Source organism: Tenebrio molitor, chromosome 9, assembly GCF_963966145.1.
Source record: "Tenebrio molitor chromosome 9, icTenMoli1.1, whole genome shotgun sequence".
Classification (NCBI taxonomy): Eukaryota; Metazoa; Arthropoda; class Insecta; order Coleoptera; family Tenebrionidae; genus Tenebrio; species Tenebrio molitor.
This window is the reverse complement of record NC_091054.1, coordinates 9,870,747-9,888,474: the sequence shown is the minus strand read 5'-3', so window position 1 is coordinate 9,888,474 and position 17,728 is coordinate 9,870,747. Positions and strand designations below refer to the sequence as shown.

General features: G+C 40.4%; 2 protein-coding genes across 7 annotated transcripts; one reads left to right on the top strand and one right to left on the bottom strand.

Moving 5' to 3' along the window:
• The first annotated feature begins 121 nt into the window (after positions 1–121).
• Positions 122–8,940, top strand: LOC138139342 (AN1-type zinc finger protein 4-like). 5 transcript variants are annotated; one of them, XM_069059582.1, is made up of 4 exons: positions 122–309; positions 600–882; positions 6,600–6,810; positions 6,863–8,940. In XM_069059582.1, exons 2-4 carry the CDS (start codon positions 738–740, stop codon positions 8,364–8,366), a joined length of 1,860 nt encoding a protein of 619 aa, XP_068915683.1. In that variant the 5' UTR covers positions 122–309; positions 600–737; the 3' UTR covers positions 8,367–8,940. The 5 variants fall into 5 exon arrangements, with proteins under 5 accessions (XP_068915683.1, XP_068915684.1, XP_068915680.1 ...); XM_069059583.1 differs by having other exon boundaries at positions 122–445; positions 6,600–6,807; XM_069059579.1 differs by having other exon boundaries at positions 122–445.
• A 203-nt stretch (positions 8,941–9,143) lies between these two features.
• Positions 9,144–15,084, bottom strand: Ipk2 (Inositol phosphate kinase 2). Of its 2 annotated transcripts, XM_069059594.1 has the most exons (5): positions 14,916–15,084; positions 10,847–11,097; positions 10,416–10,714; positions 10,220–10,355; positions 9,144–10,167 (listed from the first exon to the last, which is right to left on the bottom strand). In XM_069059594.1, exons 2-5 carry the CDS (start codon positions 11,031–11,033, stop codon positions 9,512–9,514), a joined length of 1,278 nt encoding a protein of 425 aa, XP_068915695.1. In that variant the 5' UTR covers positions 11,034–11,097; positions 14,916–15,084; the 3' UTR covers positions 9,144–9,511. The 2 variants fall into 2 exon arrangements, with proteins under 2 accessions (XP_068915695.1, XP_068915697.1); XM_069059596.1 differs by lacking the exon at positions 14,916–15,084 and having other exon boundaries at positions 10,416–10,730; positions 10,847–10,988.
• Between the last annotated feature and the right edge of the window lie 2,644 nt (positions 15,085–17,728).

The window sequence follows — 17,728 nt, the reverse complement described above, 5'->3', positions numbered from 1 at the left end:
GAGTCTTAACTCTTAACGTGTCAGTTATGAGTTAAGTTTTGGTGATTTGGCGTCGTCAAGTTTCCTATTACAGAACGCCTAATATTTCCTGTTGGCAGCAGTGTCGCCGTTGGTCACGTGACCGCTTCGTGTGACAGTTGTCCGGTGAATCATTGCCAACACTAATTTTAGAATCGTTACGTATGTTTGCGTTAATTTTTTAGTTATACAAACAATATCGTCGGTCGTGGGGCAAAATTCCGTTGTGCTCGTGTTTGAGTTGCGGGTGCAGCACGTCGGCCCGTCGAGAGCCCCACCGACAGTCCCGAGGTACGTCAGAGTGACTCCGCACAGTTGGTATCATTTATAAGTGAGTTGTGTCGACTTGTGTAAAAATCAGAAATTTCGTCAGTGTTTGTCGGCCCAAGAGTCGTTCCGTCCCGACCTGAATCGATGTCGTAACGCGGTAAGGAAGATAAAGTTTTAAAAATAATCCGCTGGACCTATAATTAGTCACAGGTAGTCGAAAAACGGATTCGTAAATAATCACATGCCAACTACCGTTCCCGTCAATTTCGCCCGATTAATTCAGCTTTTGACACGCTCGTAACGTCTTCCAGGTCCCGATCGGGCAGGAAACGTCCCCGAGTCGCACGACGGTTGCAATGCGACATTGCACCAGCTCCCGAAACGGTTTGTTCAAATAATCAAAGTGACTTTGCTATCTGTCAACTGTCATCGTTTGAAAATTATCTAAAATGTCTGAAGATGGGTTTTCCGACTGTTTCGACGAACCCAACATGGAAATACAAATCGACACTCTCATGGGCACATCATTCGACATGCGAGTTTCATCCACCGACACCATCAGGGAGATCAAGCAGAGGATCCAACGGGTCGAAGGTCTGTCTCACCACTTCTCTTAAATGTCAAGGTAACTGTTTGATATCGGCCCATTAGACCAGTTCATGCACCCAGAAATCGCCACGAACGGCGAACACGCGTTCCAGACTCCATTTTGTTCGTCTCCCGTTGATAATGGACCTGTATGAAACTAGTAACCTAAAAGCGACCAGTCGCACGATTTTGCCAAAACTCTGTTGACAAACTTCAATCGAGTGGTACAAAACTGATCATTCCAAAAATTCTAGACGCTAGGTAATGTTGCCCAATCCGGAACAATTTCCCGACTAATTGATCCATCCAGTTCGGTTATTTGCCATAACAGAGATGTGAAGCCTCAATAAATATAATAATTAATTCCTATTTAATGTTAATTTGTTTCGAAAATATGCTAATTGATGTTTTGCATGGTGGACCGCGTTAGATTCTTTCTTATTCGGGTTCCGCGTAATGAAACGCGTAAATAAGTGTCAAACACGCGCGACAAGGACGTCGAAAAGTCGTTGATAATCTTCGGAGAAAAATGACTAAAACAAATCTGAGACACCGCCGATTGGTAATGTGGGGCGGACACGTTCTCCAAGGTCTTGACGACCAATCAACAAAGCAAACACCGATCGGTTGTCCCTTTGTTGTTTGCTTAGGTGCAAAGGTGATTGTTTTGACGAAGACGAGGTTAAAGTACAATCGGAGAAAAACAGAGCGATAATCGGGGTTGAAGGGTCGTAAACCCCGTTGGAAATCATGTGAACGGTGTCTTGCTCAACTCGACGATATTTATGGTAGTCCGGAAGTTTTCCACGGTGTTGTTGTGGATTTTGTTTGCGTAATAATTTTATAACGGTAAAGGGCGAAATGTCACTCTTTATGATCGTGCTTGGGAGGAAATAAAATGGGACGACTTGTGAACATTTACAACAACTTAATAAAGCGATTATTTGTTCATTGGTGCTTCCAAATATCACCCACGACTGGGATTAAGTCGGTCAATATGATCTACAAAATGGCAATTTTACTCGAGCAACTTCTGCTCTTGCTGAGGAAATTCCATATATTTTTTTCATATTGTTTTGTTTCATTACGACAGGATTATATAAAGTAAAATACGAAAAAGTGTCCACAAGTTTTTGTGGATTACAAAATATACATACTTTTCTTTTAAATAATTAAAAAGTAAAATTTGCTTTGACGACTTTATTTACCATCACCATTTGTTATCGCAAATAAAAAGTAAAGAATATTCAAAAATTATTTTAGTATTTTTCAAGGACTGGTAGATATCTCGCTCGAGATTTATGATACGAGGAATCCCCTTAAAGGAGTGGATCTTCTTAAACAGGAGGATCCATATCGTCCTTCTCTTCCAGTGAAAATAAATCTGGATGTGTCGTTGGTATCCTTTGACGAAAAAAATAGTAATAAATTGAATTTTCGTAAAGCTAACTTGTTCCCGTTGTATGAACGTGTTGCCTTCGTTTCCTCTGGAACACTGCAGTGATATTAACTAGGGTTATTCTTTGTTTCATAACAAATTTAAAACTTTTCGTGCCTAAATTAAATACGCCGCGGATAGTGCTTATTGATGGAAATTATGTTAACAAAATGAAAAGTAACATTAGTGAAGATTAAAAAAATGGTCTCAAAAAAAATCTAAATGAGGTGACATATTTGAATATGTAGTCAAATTTAAAATCCAAACAAAAGTGTTCGCCAGTGAGGTTGTTGACACAAACACTGACTGTATAAATATAGTTTCCGCATCTGATTGATTTTTTATGTGGTATTAACAAGTAATAAATCCAAATTAATAGCTGGACCGGATAATAATAAGGATCATCGTGCTTATCTTTTATAAGACTGGACGAAATCATGTAAAGTCCATTCACGTTGAATTTTCTTTTCAAGGTCAAAGAATTTAATTTTTTGGCTCTGTAATTATGTTTTGGAAATAGTGACATGCAGGTAATCAACAGAATGCGATTTAGCAATGCTCAATCTAACGTGAACGGTGTTTACCTGCATGTCACTATTTACAAAACATAATTACAGAGCCAAAAAAATTAAATTATTTGACCTTGAAAAGAAAATCCAACGTGAATGGACTTTACAAGTTGACACACAACAAATTCTATACAACACTTTTTTGAACACAACTGTACTTTCGTCAAAATGTAATTTCTTCAATAAACTTTATTATTTTTTTCCATATTGATTATGAAAATTGACTTTTTTTAACGAAAAATCGTAATGAAATTAATACTTTTTTTAATCATTTTATTAATTCATTGTCAAAGAATAGCAACTATGCATTTCTGGTTTTTTATTTTGCGTAAATCCTTTTAGGCTTAACTTAACTTAAACAAAATGCAAAAAAATGTCGTGTAAACACGTTATGAAAGTCTCTTTTTTTCACTCATTAGCTTGATTAACTCGGGCTCCAGTCTTGTTAATCAAACTGCAAATTCGTGAAAAAAAGTATGACTTTCATAACTATACTACGCCAAAAAGTTCTCACAACTCATCGAATTTCTTTCATGATGAGAAAACATATCTACACAAATGTAATAAGTTATTTATGCAACGAGTTTCTGTGTAAATTGGGCTTTTCTAATTGCCCGAGACACAAGATTAAAACACAAGCGTAGCTAGGGTTTTAAGGCCTCGAGAGCAATTAGAAAAGCCCAATTTACCCAGAAACGAGTTGCATACAAAATTTTATTGTTAAAAACGACGTCCCTGAAGCTTCCAAATCTTTTTAAAATGGTTTCGCATTTGCTTTTGACAGTTTGACAAATTTTTCAAGAGCTGTCAGAAATGTAACGTTGAATGTGTTGTCTAGGGCAACGGTTCGTTATCTGCTCATTTTGCTTTAGGGCAGTTAAGAGGCAGTTTACAAAGGAGAAAAATGAGAATTTATGACAGTTGAAAACAATAATAGTATGTACCTAATTTATTATACGAGTTTTATAAGACACTATTTTGTCGCACGCGTTTTTTAGAGCACGAGGAACGCAGCGACGAGTGTTATAAACAAACAAGTACGACAAAATGGCTTATAAAACGAGTATAATACAATATTTTTTCTATTTTACCCCTTAAATTAAAAAAAAAGTTCAAAACATAATGCTAGGAAAATTATGTTTGGCAAATATAAGGGTTGGTAACGCTGGTAAATAGATGAACAATTTGTACGTTTTGAATTTAAAGTATCGTGAAGTGCAGTGATCACGTAGCAACAACACACTATGTGTCACTGCCAACATTAAAAATTTAAGTAAATGTTCCTGAAACGAGTATCGAAAAGATCAACTTTTCGAAACCCGTTTGAGTGTTATACCAACTGTGTTAAGGGTACAAAATAGAAAAACGTCTTTATTAACGTAATATGTACTATTCCGGACACGGAATCTTGGCCATAACTGACATTTAACTGACAAATATGTCTGAACTGGCCTTTATTGAATATAACCCAACTTTTGACTCGATGATGCCATTTCCTTGCCTTTTTGATGTCAGAATAAAAACTTCAAAGTGATTTTTAACAATTTGATTTATTAATGACGCTAATGATTGGTTTACATCATTTTTTTTAGAAATGTCAAAAAAATGTTGGCCAAGATTCCGTGTCTGGAATAGTACATATTAACATAATAATAAATTATAATATACCATTTTTGCTTCAATTACTTCTGCCATTTTTAAGTATGTAATGCAGAAATACGTTACTGTTTGCTACAATGTTTTGGCGCAGTATAGTTGTACAATATTTTCCTCGACTAACTTTCTGCGGTCATTTTTGTTTTAATCTAGACCACGACCCACCATATGTGAGAATTAAAACGAGTTTGACGTTTTTCAATAGTTTGTATGTATTACATTTTCTCTTTTGTTTTTTTTATCGCTCTCCTTCCTGTTATCTTTATCACGTACAATTTTAGGAGTTAGGAATATATTTTTGTGCCGATCCTTCACACGTCATTACTGTATTTTATGCTCTTTTTTAATCGTCCTTCCATAAAAGAATTAAAATCGAAGATAGCAAGAGAGATTTTTCTTAGATTTATCAATACAGAACTGGTTATTGGTGGCTTAAAATGCAATCGATGAAGTCGGAGATTTTGTCATTTAACGATACAGTATGGAGAAAAACAAATATTTGAAGGTTTTGTTCGATTGTTGGAATTTAGACTCCCAGGAAGATCATAAAGAATTTGCCAACGCAGATTTTTGGAAAATTACAAGAACTTGGAACGATTGTGAGTCTTTAAATAATTTTTGAAAAACTATTCATTACTATAAATGCTTTCTTTTTGCCCAGGCTCTGATGTTAAAGTTATCAATTTTTTTTAACTGGATTTAATTTGAACATTATAAACCATTCACGATTATTTCAAATTCGGACTATCTACGAAAATCTGACATTTTAGTTGGCAGTATTGTGATTTGTCTTAATAAATCTATTTTGGGTTATAATTCAACCGAACACTGCTCCCAAGTTGTTACATTTTTTAAATAATTGAACGCATTAGGAACAATAATCGTAAAATTGTAACTGAAATGAAACATACATATTTGTAGGGCAGTTCTGGGTAAATTCTTATTAACTAAATTAATGACGGAATTGACAACAATGCGAATATTTAAAAACGAAACGTCATATGACAGGACCTGACGCCAATCTAACAAAAACATATCGCGGCCTCCTACGTGTTTAAAATAATCGTGAACGGCATATATGTAATTGCAGTCGTTGCATTTTTTTGCCCCTGTAGTTAGTTGGCTGTGAATTTTGCCGCCTACAATACATGGCGTAACTGTTCTTTACTATATTATACGGTGCGATCAATTAAAAAATAAATCGAGTCGGCGTGTTACCTATGGCAACCCATGCTATAGCATAGGCTCCAAAGCAAACTCGATTTATTTTTTAAATGATCGCTCGGTATTAAAGGTAAATCGATGTGATTACGTGTATGCTCAAAAACGTAGGACTTTAAGATACTGTTATTTAATAAAATATATCACAAATAATTAAAATCAAATCACCCCACAACAAATTCCGGAATTAACCGTCTTTGTTGTTGCAAAAGTGAGAAAACTTAAGTGAAAACAGAGTGTTTACTGCTTACTAGAAGAACTGTTGTGGACGAGATACTCTTGAAAATAATTCTTCTGCTGCCACAACTAGCTCGGAACACCCTAATGATTTTTTTTTAAAAATGATAAACAATGAAAACTGGAAAGTGACAAGTGTAAGTCAAATGTCAAATTTACAAATCCATAATAGGCGTCAATACGATAAATCGCGGCTGACTACGATGAAAGAAATATTTATAATAACCCTCAATTACTTCTGTGAGGAAAAATTTCTTTCTCTTGGAATCACGTTCACGTGTAAAATGGTTGCTTTGTTATAATAATTCATCAAAATTGTGTCAAGTACGTATGTTTTCTCCTGCAAATCCATATTAGGGAGTCAAATTAATAATCGACTTGATCCTCAGGTGGGGTTGAGGGGATTAACGTACGTAACGTAATAAGGTTACGATGTAGAAAGAATCCGCTTCCAAGGATGTCGTGTTATCCTTTGTAAATCTCTTTAACAATTGTCGAGCTTTCTATTGTTGTCCGATTAATCTCGATTGAATTGTCGGCAGAGTTTCGTAAGAGGAATATTTTTTCGGTGACGAAAGCCGACAATCTTTTTTTTTCCACAGGGATTCCCATCCATCAGCAAAACCTCATTTTCCAGTCGAAGGAATTGAAAGATTCGCGTCGTTTGTGTGATGCGGGCATCAAAAACGGGTCCACAATCAAGCTGGTGATCGCGATGAAGGGCGGTCCGATATCGACGCGGCGCTTGTCGGTCAGCTGCGAGCACCACATGATGCTTAAAGAACTGAAAGAACTGTTGGAGAACACGAGGTCGTCAGAGTCCCGCACGCGTCAACCCCTCGCTAATCCGTCATTCGTTTTTCAGGGATGAAATCGGCGACAAACTGGCGCCAGGTTCGAAGGTGTCGGTCCTGGTGTTCAAGGAGGGCGACATCCTCAACCTGCTGAGGGTGATCGAGAACGAGGACGGCTCCTACTCCCCCTACAGCGAGAAGCCGATCTCGCCGCCCACCAAACCTAACCGGAAGGAGACGCAGATGGCCATGTTCGAAAAACTGGTCGAAGACACCGACATGATGACGAAAATCTCAAATCTGAGGAAGAAAATGGAGGACGTGAACCTGAGGAGGCACTCGAGGAACACGAAACACAGGGACCTGGAGGAGAAGTGTTTCGGGGAGGCGGCTTCCACTTCTGACAAGGGCAACTTGTCCTACAAGCTGCTGACGGAGTGCACCAACGATTTGTTGGACAATGTGGACCTGAAGATATTCGAAAAGAATCTGGAGGAGGAGAGTCAATCTGAGAGCGAGGAGGTGGCCCTGAAGGACAAGCACCGCATCAAAGCCAACAGGAAGCCCGTCTTTAGCAAGTCCTTGTACAGCGAGAGCAAAGGCGCGTTCTCGCACACCAAGCAGAACTACGCCAGGATGCACAAGAAGACCCGAGAGCTGAGGAGCGGCGGCGAGGGCACGTCGAAGGAGTCGTCCGACTTGTGTCTGCCGCTGGCTGTCCCCAAGGGCAACACGGTGCACCTGACCCGGCTGGTGCTGTCCGAGGGCGTGGAGCGGCCCAAGAGCACCCCCGACAGCATCGAACTGGAGGAGAACGCGCAGGACCTGTGGGAGATCCACGAGCCCGCCTCCGAAAGGCTGAAGCACAGCGCCACCTGCAAGTTTGGCCTGCTGAAGCGCAGACAGAGCCTCGACTACGGGTACGAGGGCATCGAGAACGCGCCGAAGCAGGAGATCGGCGAGTACAACTACGGCGAGGTCTGCTCGGGCAACTTCTTCCACGTGCCCCAGTTCGTGACGTCGCCGAGCGCGATCCCGCCGCAGTACGCGCCCAAGGACCGGGACCTGTGCGAGTACTACTTCAGGAAGAACAACACGCGGTCGCCGCTTTACGGGCGCAAGAGCAAAACGGAGACGACGACGACGACGGAGAAGCTGCCCGAGATCAAGAACAACTTCCTGAGCGAGTGTTCGAGCATCCAGCGGCTGAAAAACGACATCGGAGAGGCGAAGAGTCTGAGCGAGAGCATCCTGTCGGGCCACGACGAGAGCATAGACGAACTGTACGGTTATTACAATTTAGGGTGCGCAACCGAGTTGTTAGGCGAGTCGAAGGTGTCCAAGAAGAAAGACATCGAGCTGCCTCCTGTGATAAAGAAGAAGTCTAGGTGTAGCGAGTGTAACAAGCGTCTGAACATAACGAACATTTATAATTGTCGATGTGGGAAAATATTTTGTTCGCAACACAGGTATTCAGAGGTGCATCGTTGCAGCTACGATTATAAAAGTGAAGGGAGGAGGATTCTAGAACACCAGAATCCGTTAGTTACTGCCGACAAGATTAACCGAATCTAATAAAGAGTGCCTGTATTTATTTATTTTATTATTTTTTCTTTTTCTTCAAACATGCTGTATTGTCGATATCAACAAAAATATACCGTTTACCATTTGCTTAACTTTTGCGTGTTAGAGTTATGTGTATAATATTTCTTTTTTTTTAATATTTTCTTTCGAGGTTAGGGATGTAAAAGGCCGCAAGTGTTTATATAATTCAGCACACAATTAGGTAATGGTGTCAGCTTTAAAACTATCGTAACAAGAGTTATTTGTGCTTTCAAATAATTGGATTGTGTCTGCGATTATATAACATACCACACCACTCGTTATATTTTTAATCGTTGATTGTTACTACTTTCGTTTTCTTATTAGTCATAAAGTTTAATGGTCTAACTTAGTGAATGATATTTTTATCGCAATTGAAAAAGTTCAAATGTTCCTATGAGTAATGTTTGGACCGTCCTAAAAAAATTAATAACACAAAACCAAGCAAAAAAATTCGTTATGATGTATACTTTTGTGATTATACTGTGTTAATATTTTTAATCGATGTAAATATTTACTGTAAAATATAACCCCACTCCACAACTAAGGTGTCTTTTCAGGCCCGACCACAATTTCCACTTTTCATCCATTTTTATTTTTATTGTTTTAGGACGCCACCTACCGATCAAAGCTGAACGAAACATTCGAGCAGGAAAAATCACATCAAGTCGCCTAGCAAGCCATGCTCGAGTGACACTTGACGTTTGGTTTTTCGAAAAATTGTGTTAAACGTGAAAAAGAAACGGATGATTCCCTTTCATAGCAAAATTTATTTGGATATAAAACATGGTTTTTACAATTTTTTAAAAATACGGTAAGTAGAATTGCCTACACGTCACGATTACCAAACAGTTCAAAAAATCCTAGAGAGACGACTCTTGAAAGAGGAAAAAGACCACAAACGTGATGCGTAATTGTGATTGAAGGGGACACCAGACGACCGAGCTCGTGTTTATCGTTAATACACCTACGTGGTGATTCCTTTTTTGTCGGTTTGGCGGAATAAACGAATTTAAAGATAATGTGGGACAGGTGTACCTTTGGCGCCGACACCTGCAACAATTTTAGAATTGGACCGCGTCCGCCGAAAATTTGGTGTCCACCCTCCCCCGAACGTTCTATTCGCTGTCGACCAGAAACTCTTCGAATATCCTTATCAAATTGTCGATCCCCTCCAGATAATTCCTGTCGATGTCGTGGTGCTCCGCCGGGAAGGCGTGCGCGAAATCGATCATCTTGACCGTGGCCCAGAGCTCCGACTTCTGCTCGGTGCACAGCTCGTCCAGGATGTACGTGTAGTCCTGCCTCTTGCTCTGCATGTCCTTGTCGTAGTCGTTCTGGAACGAGTGCGTCCGTTTCAGCGTCCTGATCGACTTCTGCCAGACGTTGTTGGTGTTGTTGTTCGATTGGACGAAATCGTTGAACTGCTTGAGCTTGGTGGGCGACGCGGGCGTCCGCAAGATGGGCCCCTCCTTGGTCAGCTGGCCGCTGAACCCCGTCGATATCTTATCGTTCTCGCCGTTGAGCACGAACAAGCTGAGCGGCCTGTACAGGCTAGTCGAACGGTGCAGCTTGAACGTGGGCTTAACGACATCCGTCTTGAGCAGCTCCCTCAGCCGGCGCGCGTCGTACACCAGCAGCAAGGACGAGCAGTAAAAGTGGTAGTGGCGCTGCTGGCGCGCCCACATCTGTATCCGCCACAGGCTGGCCAAGAACTGGACGATCAGGCTGCGACAGAGTGCGTTTTTGTCAGCGTTCAGGAACGTCCTCAGTGCTGGAAAAAAACAATTGAGCCGGAATTCGACAAATGCCGCTCGACGACCGACCTTGTGGCGCCGTTTCCTTGTTCAGAGTCTTGCCGTAGTTCTTGTCGAATTTGCATAATTGGTTGTTGTAGATTTTGTAAACTTGAAAACCCGGAATGCAGAACGCCAAGTCTCGCTTGCACTCTTGGTATTTCGCCTGGAACGAGCGTCGTTCGCGTCAATCGATCGAACAATCAACGACGTTTGCTTGTCTTACCTCCTCGTTCGTGATCTTGTCATAGGTGGCGGTCGGGTCCCAGGTTCTGCGCCCGATCTTGATGTCCATCACGCAGGGCTCCTTGTAGTGCTTGGTCAGGTCTTCGAGGACGATGCAGTCGACCTGCCTGCCCCGGATCGGGACCGTCACCTTACCGAAGTACTTCGGTACGAACTCCCTCAGCTCGGAGCGGGTCTTGTCTGTCGCCCGCTCGACCTCCTCGTACAGCTGGATCTCTCTCTCGCCGCACTTTTGCTTCGTGATCGGTTTCAGGATGGTGCCGTTGTGCTTGATCATACCTTTCATGCCGAAAAACTGTCAACCAGAGTGCAGGGGTGCGCTCAAAATAAAAGTTTCCGAGACGGAGACGCTCACTCAAACATTTTCGAGCGAACCGGAGGAAACTTTTTTTCCCTAATTCATCAATTTACCGTAAGATTTGCCGTCGTTGGTGTGTCCCGCCACTTGGTTGGTGAACAGCTGCATGTTCTCCGGGTACTCCTCCTCCTCTTTGTCCTCCTCGACGGTGTCCACTATCGTGTTGAAGGCGCCCTTGCAGGCGGCATACAGACTGTCTTGCTTGTGGATCGGCATCGGTACTACTTCTGATTTTCCCATTTTATTTATCCCTCGACACTTTCTTATTGCTCTGCTAATCCCGCTGAATTCTTATCTGGATTGTCTAAAACCAAACCATAAAACGTCGATACTGCGCTGATAAAAAAGACGATACTTTGTTTCGTTTAATCCCTTTTTATTATGCACAACAAAAACCCAATGACGTCGTTATCGTCCCGCGAACAGATCGCATTCTAATACGCCGCTAATTACATTAAACAAACCACGGATTAGACCTAATCAACAGACATATTCATCATTCGAACAAAAATTCAACGTCGGCGATAATGCACATCGCGGAGGGTGGGATTAACACCGACGCGATATCCGCCGAGGGATTTATTGTCAATTTATCTCTTGTCACTATCAACGACTTACGAAGCTGTATATCATTTTTACCGTGTTCTCAGCAGAGGCGGTCTCGTCAACTAGAACTAGATTTTCAAATTACTTGTCAAAATTATCTAGCACCTGATGTAACCATAAACAGAATTATTTATATCAAACTCGTACACGCGATGCTTCCTGGATAATAAACAGATCCATAAAATCAATGAACTACCTCAGATTCTATCAAAACAAAAATATTTGTGCGTAAAATCGGTACTGCCCACAATTTGACACTCCTGGCCTTGAAACCTCAATAATAATAATAATAATTGTCATTTAAATTGTTTTTTGTTTGACACTGTCAGAATTTGAGAATTTTTGGGGATTTTGATAAATGTGACAACTTGTCAAAGCGAAATGTCAAGTTAATTTTAAAGATTTTAAGCGATTTGGAACCTTTAAGGGTGTGGTCGAACAAAAAAACGTTGTACCTATTCAACTCGTTCTTATGTAAATTGGACTTTTTTGGTATGAGTGGGCCAGATTAAAACGCGAGTGAAACTCATACCAAAAAAAGTCCAATTTACACACGAACTCGTTAAATAAATAACTATTTTAGAATTGCAACACCTGGCCACTGAAACAATCCAGTGATTTTTTTTTTTTGTATTACATAATTGCATAATTTTAAGAGTACAAAAAAATATGCGGCTGATACAATAGTTATTTACATAATTAGTGGGATAAAAGCAATATTACAGGACTCGAGTGTGAAGATTGCAGATGACGAGGGCGTTAACCCGAGTTCATTTGTAATCACACGCGTTTCCTGTAATATGCTTTAGCCCACGTGTTATGTACAAAATTTTATCTAAGACCGCCCCAAATTTAAAAAAATTAATCTTATCTATTGATTTTCGCCAGTGAAATAATTGAGTTTCATTACCGCACTCAGTGGGATAAGAATTTACTTTTCCCACTGAGTGAGGTAATGAAAATGCGTGAGGTAATGAAGTTCTTATCCCACTCAAAATTAGTGGGATAAGTATCATTTATCCCACGGGATTAGATAAAGGAATTCCTTCAAAAAAGTCACTGACGGCCATACTATCCGGTGTTTTTTTTTTTAATTTCACCTAGTAGTAGGCGTTGAACAGTCGATTGTGAGCGCACCACTCCTGTAAAACGTAAACAGCTGATCCGTGATCCGTAACCCGAATAGTGCGTTCACAATCGACACTTCACGCCTACTACGAGGTGAAATTTAAAAAAAACACCCGATATAATGGTTTGGGCGTGAGATACTTTCAAAAGCGCACCGCGAAATACTCCAATTTGGCGTGACTCATACATTTGTAAGTTCGCCGTTTTCAATCCAAAAATGTAATTATCAAAACTTTCACAATTCATACGAATTGTTTAAACAATTGTCTGAATATCTCCTTGAGTCACATATATTTTTTGTGTATTCTTAAAATGCAAATGATTACACTGGTGCCGTCGTAGATTGAGGAGACTGTACTGCTTCGAAGATCAACCGGCGGCGTTTCAACATGGGAATGCGCGCCCCGACACGGCGACAGTTAACGAGTTATACGTGATGACACTTTGATTTGTCCGTAATTGGTCACGACCGGTGCGCCACGCCAAATCATCACCGAGAAACGCACCGGTCGAGGGAGCTGGTGCGTAGAAACCTTGGCTGTCCACTCGTTATAATTCGCATTTTATGCAAAATCTTAATGTATTCTTGGGAGGAGTGACATTTTTTAGAAGTCGCACACGTGCCATGTCAAGTTTGCCCAAAGCTGGCGCCGGTGGCGCCGTTTGCAAACTCGTCTCGAATTCGGTTCGAATAATGAAGCAACAATAAACTTGTCACCTTCAGGCAAATTGGTAAAATGAAATTAGACTGCTTATCTAAACGTGCGCTATAAATAACATCGCCAGTAAATATTGTGTGAATCGAATAGGGATCGATCGGCACGTGCCTCCGGGGGGTGACCCAAAAAACGCGATTTTTGAAAAATTATCGAATCAACATCTCCGATTGGAATTTCGCGATGCAACAATAGTTCTTGGCAGTGGTGGGTGCCGGAAAAATTTCACCTTGGCGTCTCGTGCACTACAACACAAAAAATATATTTGTGGCATCTTGAAGCGATAAATTCGGCCGGAAAAAAAAAACAAAATCTCGCAACAAATTGTTCTTTTGCTTCGGTATTCAGACCTCATTTTTTACACGCTCCGAATAAACAATCTTGGTGGCGCCGGCACACCGCTAAATAAACTTTTGCCTTTTTTAAAGTGCAGTCGCTTGTCTCGCACCTCCGCACGACGACATTGTAATTTTGACTGACGCACTTCGCTCGATTCGCATTATATTTTCCACCTACGAGTGGAAATTCTGCTGGGAAATTTGGCCGACAATCTGATAGTTTAAATTTGATTGTCTGGGCCTCGACCGTGACAGTGGGACATTTATGAGCCATAAAAGCTGGGACGTGACCGTCTAGGGACACAGCTTGGTGCTCCCAAACGGACGCTTCTGCTCCGGTGTTTCTTCCGGGAAGGTCTCCCGACATCAGCTCCGACGCGACACAGCTTACTCGTGCAAAAACTCACTCCTGGTCCGGTATTTGTTCCGGGAAGGTTTCTTGTGTGCGTCACGACACCAGAACAATCAACCGTCGGGTACGCTACAAGGCCGCGTGCGTCGACCTCTGCTCTTGCGAAAATCTACAATTCGAAAAATCGCAACTCGGCCGCGACTTTCTAACTTTCCCAGGGTCCGGGACTTCGCCGTCGCTCGCGACTTACGCAAGAATGTGCGTTTGTTCGCATCCGGCGGTTGAACAAAGCTCAGACGTGGCTTTCCGCAATCGCGGTGACGAGTCGTTTCTAGTTGAAAACTTATCTCGACAGGAGCGAAAACTGATTAGGTGAAGAGGAGACAATTGTAGGTCACGACCGTTGCGAATTTCACTGCAATTATGTAAACGCTAAAAATTCAAATGCCGCTCTGATAAGCACCGATTTAGGAAGTTGCATCGCGATAATTAATAATAAAAGTGCGATACGCGCACCGTTATTTGCATTATTCGCGAGGTCAAAGCCCCTGGTGAGTTTGATAGTTGGGATGATGACCTTCCGCGGCTTCTCCGGCCGTCGTGATGAGCTTGTCCGACCTGGGGGACCGTCCCGTGTGAAAACGTGGTACCAGAACAGGATATGAATTAAACATGCGACACCACGATTTACACAAGTTCTATTAATATTGAGGACTCGACTTGGTGAATCACTTTCTTCGAAAATACGACCGTCTGCTCGGCCGCAGACACCGATTGTTCCAATCAATTAACATTGTTCTTTGACCGAAGAGTGTTTTACCGGGACGGCATCCAGGGTGACTGTAACGCAACGTAATTTAATATATTATTGCTACAACGACTTCTTTGCGACATCACAACCAGCACCGTTCTTTGCTTCGGATCGGAACAACCACGAAACTTGTGTTGCGGTTAGGTTAGTTATCTGTTAAAGTAACTCTACCTATTCGACTTCGAACCAGAACTTGAGTATCTTGTAACCAAATTTGCACTGAGTACACTGCAAGTTGTTCATTTTCTAGGAAAAACCGTTTTATGTCAAATTCAAACTGTCACACAGCAAGCAACACTGACGCCACAGCAACAATTGTAAATTTGACACCGCCGCCTTGGATTTATAGACAACATGGCGCATGCGCGCGCGCGCGACCATAGACATCACAAGCAGCGAGCGTGAGCGAGACGGACTTTCGGCGATCAATTGAATTCCAACGACTGCAAAATTGTCTAGCGTGAGAACGTGAGATTATTTACGTTTTTGTGGAAAACAATTTTTTTTCTGGGAAATTTTCGCTTACGTAAGGGAATTTCACCGGAAAAGAGTCGGCGCTTTTTTATGTCTCCGCAAGTCGATAAATAATTTTTGATTTTTATTTTACGCGTTGAAAACAGGTTTTATAGTTCTCCGGTGCCAATTTAGTTAGTCATCTCGCTTGACATAACAAAGTGAGGAGGTTGACAAAGTCGCTTCAAAGTTCAAACAACTGACGACTAGTGGCTGTCTAGTCTAATCATAAAATCAAGAATATGGAGTTGGGGTTTACTGTCTTCTTTTTTGACAGTGGGCGCAACATAAATCAGGTGAGGTGATATTTTAGCAATAATTTAAATCGCGTTTTGTGACAGTGTTCTCGGTTTTGCTCCTGACAAGTTCTTTAACTATTCTCCAACTTTTTTGCGGCAAGAAAACAACAGAAATACTGTAGTCAGCGTCAAAATAAATTGAAGTTGTTGCAAGAACAATCTAACCTCACTTTTTGGCAGTTTTAAGTCAAGTTGTCAAGTCAAAGGTTAGTCTTGGTGGGTAGAGATATCGCAATAAATATTTTTATTTGATCGCGCAATAGGGCAAAGTAAAGATGTTCATCGGTTGTTGTGTCTCGAGGCCAGGATAAATAATTTTTGATTTCAATTTTCCGCGTTAAAAACAGATTTCATGGTTCGTCCTGTGTAGGACGAATCATAAAATCTATATGTAGGATTCTGGATTAGTGGGTTACGTTGATAATAACTAACAGATTGTTAAAAACTTAAAAAGTCGTCAAATCGTCTTTTTTGCGTAGAGGCTTTTTTGTGACAGTGTGCCCAACATAAGTTATGTTAAGTGATGAAAATCATTTAAGCGGTGTTTTGCAGATTTTTGCTTTTTTTAGTCCTCACAAGTTGTTTAACCATTGTGGGATCGTTTTACGACAAGAAAACAACAAAAATTCTATAGTGGGCGCTTAGTAGGTAGTCTTAGTACAAAACGAAAGTTTTTGAAGTATGATTTAACCTCACTTTTCGGTATCGTCAAGTCAGGTTAAAAACCTTTAACCTGACTTGACGATACTTGACGTCACACCAACCGGTCTTGGTGTGACGATATCCACAAATAAACACTTTTATTTATCGGCCTTGTAGCGCAGAGTAAAAATAGTCGTTTCTTTATGTCTCGGCAAGTCAATAAATATTTTTTTATTTTTATTTACTAAGCGGGTTTTATATTTGATTCCACAAAATGAAGAAGTTCACAAAGGGGCGTATTCTGTAACTGCTCCGCTAAATTTTAAAGGGCGTTAAATTTAGTTGTCATAGCAATGACCGTCGAGCCAAGTTAAAGGTGGACGACATCTAAAGTCCATTCATTTTGTATTGAACTTTTCAAGGTCAAATAATTTTATTTTTTGGCTTTGTAATTATGTTTTGTAAATAGTGACATGCAGGTAAACACCGTAAACGTTGAATTGAGCATTGCTAAATCACATTATGTTGGTTATATGCATGTCACTATTTACAAAACATAATTACAGTGCCAAAATTTAAATTATTTGACCTTGAAAAGTTCAATACAAAATGAATGGAATTTAGCAACAAACACTTTTATTTAATCTCTGCGTAGTGCCAAATAAAAATATTTATCGTTTTTGGTATCTCGGGACGTCGATATATCGGGCGTTCAAATGAAATCCTGGTCTGAGTAGGCGTTGGAAAAATTAAACCGTTTAGAACAGTGTAAAGTTTGAATTTCCCGCCGTTTGACACGAATGACATCTGTTTATGTTTAATGGGGACATAATTGAATATGTTTGTTTTCAGCAAAGGGTGCCCTTAGATATTTGCTTCGAGAATAGGAATCGTTACGTTATTCTATTTTTGATGTAAAACATTGCAAAGAAAGAAAAAAAGAAACATGTTTTGGCTCTAAATTTTAGGTTAGCTGTCAACATGCTCCAATTAATCTACGCTTTAAAAAAGCACAACAATTGACGGTTTCCAACGCCTTCCCAGTCTAGAATTTCATTTGAACGCGCAATAGTACAGCGTGATCAACAATGACTGAGTCTGTTGGCAATGAAACAATTGAAAATACTGGTGATTTTTGTCTAGTAATTGGCACTGACCACGCGCTGACTGGATTTTTTAACTTGAGATGACATTAAAAACATTCTTGGTAATGCAGGTTATGTTTATACTGTTACAAAAATTAACCTTCGTTGGTAAATTTTAAATTTGCCAAATTTCATTGTTACCAACAGACTCAGTCATTCTTGATCACTCCGTATGAAGTACCTATAAGTTATGAAAGTCATACTTTTTTTCATGAATTTGCAGTTTAATCAAGCAAATAAGTAAAAAAAAAAACATTTCATAACGTGTCGTACACGTACGCGTACACGACATTTTTTGGTATGTTGTAAGTTGAGCCTAAAGGATTTATGCAAAAAAAAAAATCAGAAATGCATATCTTGTCAAAAATAAATTACTCCCTATGAT

What these genes read in the sequence shown, in the direction of transcription:
- Ipk2 (XM_069059594.1), bottom strand. Translation starts at nt 11,033, where the DNA reads ATGGGAAAATCAGAAGTAGTACCGATGCCGATCCACAAGCAAGACAGT. An exon ending in ACAAGATCACGAACGAGGAG is followed by an intron (nt 10,356 to 10,415) that starts GTAAGACAAGCA and finishes CGCTCGTTCCAG; the next exon opens with GCGAAATACCAAGAGTGCAA. An exon ending in CAAGGAAACGGCGCCACAAG is followed by an intron (nt 10,168 to 10,219) that starts GTCGGTCGTCGA and finishes GTTTTTTTCCAG; the next exon opens with CACTGAGGACGTTCCTGAAC.
- LOC138139342 (XM_069059582.1), top strand. Translation starts at nt 738, where the DNA reads ATGTCTGAAGATGGGTTTTCCGACTGTTTCGACGAACCCAACATGGAA. An exon ending in GAGGATCCAACGGGTCGAAG is followed by an intron (nt 883 to 6,599) that starts GTCTGTCTCACC and finishes TTTTTTCCACAG; the next exon opens with GGATTCCCATCCATCAGCAA. An exon ending in CTGTTGGAGAACACGAGGTC is followed by an intron (nt 6,811 to 6,862) that starts GTCAGAGTCCCG and finishes TTCGTTTTTCAG; the next exon opens with GGATGAAATCGGCGACAAAC.